This window comes from Alligator sinensis, unplaced genomic scaffold, assembly GCF_000455745.1.
Source record: "Alligator sinensis unplaced genomic scaffold, ASM45574v1 scaffold1523_1, whole genome shotgun sequence".
Classification (NCBI taxonomy): Eukaryota; Metazoa; Chordata; order Crocodylia; family Alligatoridae; genus Alligator; species Alligator sinensis.
Window position 1 is genome coordinate 37468 of NW_005843686.1, and position 7183 is coordinate 44650.

The window sequence follows — 7183 nt, forward strand, 5'->3', positions numbered from 1 at the left end:
TGCCACCCAGCAGGTCATTCCCTAGGCTGTAGGTGTGCTGGACATTTTTCCTCCCTAGGTGCAGCACTTTGCATTTCTCCTTTTTGAACTGCATTCTGTTGTTTTCTGCCCATTTGTCTAACCTGTCCAGGTCTGCTTGCAGCTGTTCCCTGCCCTCCGGCGTGTCCACTTCTCCCCATAGCTTTCTGTCATCTGCAAACTTGGACAGAGTACATTTCACTCCCTCGTCCAAGTCGCTGATGAAGACATTAAAGAGTATCAGTCCAAGGACCGAGCCCTGTGGGACCCCACTGCCCACACCCTTCCAGGTCGAAACCAACCCATCCACCACGACTATCTGGGTGCGACCCTCTAGCCAATTCGCCACCCACCGGACTGTGTAGTCATCCAAGTCACAGCCTCTTAACTTGTTCACCAGTATGGGGTGGGATACTGTATCGAAGGCCTTCCTGAAGTCTAAGTACACGACATCCACCCCTCCTCCTGTGTCCAGGCGTTTCGTAACCTGGTCATAAAAAGAGACTAGATTGGTCAGGCACGATCTGCCTGCCACGAACCCGTGCTGGTTTCCCCTCAGCATAATTTGTCCTGCCGGGCTCTCGCAAATGTGAGCCTTGATAATTTTTTCAAAGACTTTGCCAAGGATGTACCACCCTACTCCTGTTCTGAGAACTTAAGTCTGAACAAATACAAAAGAAATGCAGAAAGTTGTGCTACTCTGGTTACACTTTTAGTAAAAGTGGTTAACTTTGAACATGGACACCATTGCATTTCATTCACTGCCTTGTGCCCATGCAGCAGTTTGCTCTGACTGTAAAACTAAGTAAATTCTGGGTGAACAAAACCCTGTCAACAGACGATATGTTTCATTGGGTTCTCAGCAGGAGAGTGAATTTAAGCACTCAGGCTCTATCAGGTTTGTCCTGCAATACAGAGACTTGGCCATAGTAGCTGTACCTGCCCAGCTGTATTGTGCCATAATAGGTACATCTACAGCTCACCCTTTGCACTGCCAGGGGCGCTCACCTTCATCATGTCATCCCACCCATCAACTCCCATTCCCATGCAACAAACCCAGAAATGGAGCAGTGAAGGCATTGTGAGAGCACTCTTCTTGGCTGCCAAAAAGCACATCAGAGATAGATATCTTGAGGGCAGCTAAGGTTGGTTTGTGAGGACAATGTGCATAATGACAGAAGAGGCTTTATTACCAGAGTGCCTACATAACATCCCTGGCCAACTTAAGAAAAACTGGTAAAAGCCTTCTTCTGGAAGCATCGCTGTCTCCTCACCAGTGATGATGCCTATGATCATTTAGCATCCCCAACTATGCTGGCAAAAAGGAGACCTGACCTCAGTCTGAAAGAGGTGAGTGGAGCAGTAATTTTCAGAAGTCCTTAGAGTTTCCCTGAAAATGTTATATCACATGAATAACAGTTCAGGCCATTTAATCAGAGTGGATAGAGATTGAGGAGGAGTGTGGTTCAGGGGGATAAGAAGTCAGGACTCCTGGGTTTTGAATCTAGCCTTTCTTTTTCTTTATAAAAGTCTTATCACAAATGTCACACAGTTTGGCTCAGATGCAGAAGCTTTGATTCCCAGTTTTCTCCACTCTAGCCTGTAAGATAGAATTTCTCTCATTTTGAAGAGGACAATCCAGTGGTATTGACTTCCAGCCCCATCCTACCCTCAGTCATGAGACCTTACTACCAACTCCACTGTCTAGAAGTCACTAAACCCCACTCCCTCCCAGACTAGGATCCAGAACCGAGGAGCTGTGAGCCACCGGGCCACTCTTCCTCCACCGTAACTTAGTGGTCAGTCTTGCTCATCATTTTGAGTACAGCTCCTTTGACCTCCTTGTTCCTCAGACTGTAGATAAGAGGATTCAGGAGGGCAGACACCACATTGTACAAGAGGGAAAACATTTGTCCCGCTCGGGTGAGTAGTTGGAGGCTGGGCGCATGTACATGAACATACCTGCACCATAGAAGAGAGTCACGACAGTGATGTGTGAGGTGCAGGTGGAGAAGGCTTTGATCTTCCCCTCACCTGAGCTGATCCTCAGGATGGCTTCTATGATGAATACATAGGAGATTAGGATCAAAGACAGTGGGGTCAGCAGGATTATAACTGCCACCACAAAGATCACCAGCTCAGTGAGGCGTGTGTCTGCACAGGCCAGCTTCAAGATGGCTGGCACCTCGCAAAAGAAGTGATTGATTTCATTTAAGTTGCAGTAGGGCAACCTCATCGTGAAGCCTGTATTCAGCATGGCAAAAAAGAAGCCAGATACCCAGAAGCTGATGGCCATCTTGACACAGACTGACCTGCTCATGATGACGGTGTAGCGCAGGGGATGACAAATGGCCACGTACCGATCATAGGCCATTACAGCATACAGGATGCACTCACTTATCCCCAGAGAAAGGAAGACGTACATCTGGGCAACACAGGCAACATAGGAAATGCTTCTCTTTGTGGAGAGGAGGTGGACCAGCATCTGGGGTACAGTGGTGGTCGTGTAGCTGATATCTAGGAAGGAGAGGTTAGCCAGAAAGAAGTACATGGGTGTGTGAAGACGGGAATCACTCTTGACAAGGGCAATGAGGAGGCTGTTCCCAAAGAGGGTCGCCAGGTAGATAGCTAGGAAGAACACAAAGAGCACCAGCTGTGTATTGGGGTGGCTGGAGAGCCCCAGCAGGATGAACTCTGACACTGAGGTTGTATTATCCCAGTTATATTCCTCATCGTTTTCCATCTAAGTACAAAAACAAGTGGGGAAAGAAGCAATCACTCAGCAGGATAAAACATAAAAGGGGCTTTGAATCCTTCAATGGCAATTACACACCCGCGTAACTGCAGATTTTGGCACTTATGCACAGTTTAAAATTCACCTCTGATCTTGCAAGTGTGTACATATCACCTGAACATACTAACTATGCACATTTACAGCAACATATTCTTACCCAGGCATGCACATAGCCTAGGAGGTCCAAAAAAAGTTGGCAGGCAAAAAGCCACGATTAGGGAATAATAGATTGTGCCAAGTTCCTGAAAATAACAAGATATTTAATTCTGAAGGAAAAAAAAAACATACTTACCCTGTCATACACATAGCCTAGGAGGTCCAAAAATAGTTAAAAAAAACAGACTAACTACTACTGGAAAATTTCTGACCTACTGTAATCTTGCAGTCTCTCTACTCTCTTAAAAACTTCACTCCCTAATGACATCTCTGCTTTGACAGTCTTAACTCCATTGCTGGGATGGTCAACAACAAGCCAAAGTGGAGCCACTTCCCTGTTCTCCTCAGGGGTCCAGGTCTGCATTGCCCCCCCGACACAAACCAGTTGCAAACCTGCCTCAGACACAGCCAACTTATGGATCCCTTGGCACAGCAAAGTGCATCAATGTACTCATCACTTCTCAGTGATTCTGACTCATCATATACTGTTGCAATTGGGCAGAAAAACACCAAAACACAAGAACTTGTTAGAAGGATGTTGAGTACAGCACCGCAATGGTCACGTGGAAACTCAACATAAACCAGACTAGCTGGGTGTTGAGTGAGAGGTGCCCTGATGCAGGACATCTACTCCCCAGGATTCAGGATGGAAAGTCACTCAGTGCCCCTTCACTATCCATCTCCCCTCGTCCTTTCCTGCTGGACTACACCTGTGAACCAGCTCCTCATTACTTATTTGCAAGGGCACAGGAACTCACAAACTGTGCCAAGCTACTGGTCCAGCATGCACGACTGCCTGCCTTCAACTGTGGCCGGTATCAGCTGCATTAGAGGAAGGTACAAGGGGACACTTATGGAGCAACAGTGCCACAAAGAAAGCTAATGCTAAATGCCAGTAGTTGGAGACAGGCTTGTATTCTGTCCCTCACCTTCATTAATACCAATTCTTTGTTTCCCCTTTTACCTTAATGTTCAGTGTCTACACCCCTCATTCTGGTATTTTCATCCCAGCAAAGCTCACAAGAAATTCCACTTACCTTCATTCTCCTCTTGCACCCGAGAGAGCAGGATACTTCCTTTAGCTGCCAAAATCGACGATCAAGATGTACCAAACAATGGATCACCATAAATTAATCCTTCAGGCCAAGGACGAGATAGTCCGTACACATTGCTAAAGCTTTCCTTATTTGTGGAAAACCGTGCCTGGATGACAATCATACATGGCATGTGAAGTAGAAATAGTAATAGTTCTAAAAAGATAAATTAAGCAGAATGCTATTAGACAAGCCAGTCAGTTACAATTCAGTGGCAAGGCATTGCTAAGTACATTGCTGCTTTCTGTTTCAGGAGATTATGAAGTTAATTTGTAACATTGCTCATGATTTTGGTTTGATCGGAATAGAAGCACAATGGGGAGATAGTTAATCACCGTACAAGTCCTCTGCATGTGAATCTAGAGGAAATCTATCCTTCATTTGTTTTTCCTCAGCAAATTTTTGGTTTTTTAATATCTTTTCTTTTCCCAGTACCATGAATCTTATTCAAAATACCACTAAAAAGTGAAGGGGAGGTCCAGAGGCAACCGCTAAAATGATGACAATTTTCATATAATAAAATATTAAAGGAAAAAAGTGAGACTACTCAAAGAGTGCAGGTATAGAGAGATTCATTCCCTTCTCCATCCCGCTGCTCTTCACATGAACTGAAAAGTTTATGAGTAAATTCAAGAATATTTTCAATTATTTCAAACCTGGTTTTGAATCCTTAAGTCATTTCTTTCAAAAAAGACAGGCACCAAAGGCAAAAGCTACTTGCCACTTTCTTAATAAAACTCTCCGGGGTTTTATTCTCCAACCGTTCAATTAAAACAAAGTCAAAACCAACTTGCAACTATCTCACCTTCTCTAGGGCTTTCCTCTCCAATTGTTCAATTAAAACAAGCAGAAGGTGAAGATGTACACAACGGAGCAAAACATTTTGTTGTTTGCTGAATTTATTTTATTTTTTCCTTCTTGGGGAAAAAAGAGTGGGAATTGATGTGGGGAAGAAATGGCCAGAAGTAATGAGACCTCAAAATATTTAGCGTGGTTTATTTCAATAAGAAGGCAGGTGTGGGAACTGAACTATCATCTCCCACACCTTTGGTTGGGAGGTTGGTTGGCGAGACCAGCAACTATTGGACAAAGCAGGGAAAGGCCTGGATCCAAGTCTGGTCGCCATGTCTGGCCCTATGTTACTCAAAAGACTGAGCTCCGCTTCCTTCCTCTGGAAGCACACAGGCACCGACCTGCAGCAGTCGGCTCTGGGCTGTAAAAGCCAAATGGAGCGAAGGGCTCTCTCTGTATTGAGAGACATGGAGTGGACTTCACAACAGCCAGCACCATGACCTGGGAGCTGATGAGAGCGACCAGCACGGCCGACTCAATACTTTTCTGCCTCTCAACAGCTCTCTGGTCAGGGCTGCCTGTTGCTGATTGCATTCAATGTGTCCTACCCCTCACCAGGTTTTATACAAGGAACCTCCGTTCCTAACCCACGATGTGAAATCCACATTCAATTAATGGCATAATAGGAACCAGCCATAACATTGTTACACATTTTTGTGGCATTATATTGTGGTTCATTCTTTCTTTTATGATGCCTTTCATTTCCTTAACATGCAACTGGGTTACAAGTTAAGACATGATTAACTAGTGAATCATGTCTTAAGTGTAACACATGGCAGAGGCCAAAGTCAGGTGCTTTAGAGCTCAGCATCATGACACCTAAGTCCCTTTCTGGACTTCAGCTTTCTTTCTAAATTTCCCTTTTAAGTAAGTAACTGAGATCTCTGGGCCCTAGAGATGCCAGGCTGCCTCCAGGAACTTCATCCATTCCCACCTCCTGCTTGTCTTCATTCCCTAGTCACCCACATTTAATTTCTGTATGTCTGACACAATATCATAATAAACTTAACAGAATTCTTCAAACTTTCTTCTCCCCTTCCCCATACCGATTTTTCACTGTGGGGAAAAGACTTCTTGGCAAAAGCACTGCTCTCAGTTTGCTGTGTCTTTTTTGTCTTCTGATGAATAGCCCTAAGCCATCATTGCTTACGACCACGCTTCCCACCATGGGTCAGTTGTCAAGGCATTTTCTCACGAAGTGAGAAGCCTGACCCCTCGGCACATGTCAGAATAAGCTGGGAGTCACACACGTGAGGTATGTGATTCTCAAACATATTGATGCCATCAATACATCCCAGATCATTTTCAAGCAGCAATTCTCCTTGTTTTATGACACCTTTTATATGTAATACACCAAGAATGGAATGAAATGAGTGGCCTGGAGGCAGATATTCAAACTAGGGCTTTTTTGAATATCCTCCAGCACTAGAATATTTTTCAGGGATTCACTTCCATATTTGGTAACACCCAGCAGAAATTAAGTTGAAGAGATTTAATTCCACCCCAGGCAACCAGAGGAACTCCACCACAGGTCCTAGCACTAGGCAGGAAACATCTAATGGCAACACAGATCAAGACCTCCCCACAGCAGATGCTGCACACAGATACGCAGCTCCTATTCCAAAGAGCTCGCTGTCTCAACTGACATGATAAGTCCTAGCACGAGCAGGGAAAGAAACACACCATATCTCATAATATATAATATATGGTGAGATATGTCCAATCTGTCAACTCCGCATATCACTGGAGTTCACAGCTCATGGTGGATTCGTTCCCCTAGGCCATAATATGTGAGGAGTGCCATGCACCTGGTTTCCCACAACCAGCCCTAACAGAAGGGACATAAGGAAGCATCGATCAAAAATGACAACCGTGCTTTCATTCCATCTTTGTTTCTGGATAAGTAACTAATGATCAGAAACAATGAAAATACTCATTGGCTGAAGGAAAAAAATCACAGGAGAAATAAAAACCAAGGAATCTTTAAGACTGATGTCCAGCTCATATTATTTCTGCACTGATAAAGCTACATTTGAAAAGATCCTCAACAAATGGATGTCTTCTGTTATTCCTCCATAGTCCTGGATTCCTGGACTTCAAGCATGCTGGTATCAAATGAGCAGAACATTTCACTGGAAGTGAATTTCCTCCTTGAGATTGTGTCTGAGGTGGGGGTTATTCCATGAGAAAATAAAAAAAAAGAGTTGATAGTTCAGGAGAAAGCAGAGACATAGGGACCAAATAAGAGTGGCACATATTCAGACACTTT

General features: G+C 44.4%; 2 protein-coding genes across 2 annotated transcripts in view; both read right to left on the reverse strand.

Annotated features, from left to right (window-relative positions):
- Positions 1 to 1888: 1888 nt before the first annotated feature.
- Positions 1889 to 4095, reverse strand: LOC106723368 (olfactory receptor 2D2-like). The gene is made up of 2 exons (XM_025195667.1): positions 4006 to 4095; positions 1889 to 2761 (listed from the first exon to the last, which is right to left on the reverse strand). The coding sequence occupies exons 1-2, from the start codon at positions 4093 to 4095 to the stop codon at positions 1889 to 1891; spliced, it is 963 nt and encodes a 320-aa protein (XP_025051452.1).
- Positions 4096 to 4182: 87 nt separating this feature from the next.
- The window catches only part of LOC106723369 (putative olfactory receptor 13C6), a 10216-nt gene continuing 7215 nt past the window's right edge, over positions 4183 to 7183 (reverse strand). Inside the window, exon 3 of the mRNA XM_025195665.1 lies at positions 4183 to 4218. Within this exon, the coding sequence (XP_025051450.1) occupies positions 4183 to 4218 (36 nt within the window). The remainder of the gene's footprint in view (positions 4219 to 7183) is intronic.

Coding starts and splice junctions, on each gene's coding strand:
- LOC106723368 (XM_025195667.1), bottom strand. CDS start 4,095: ATGGTGATCCATTGTTTGGTACATCTTGATCGTCGATTTTGGCAGCTA. Junction 2,762..4,005: donor GGTGCAAGAGGAGAATGAAG/GTAAGTGGAATT, acceptor TTTTGTACTTAG/ATGGAAAACGATGAGGAATA.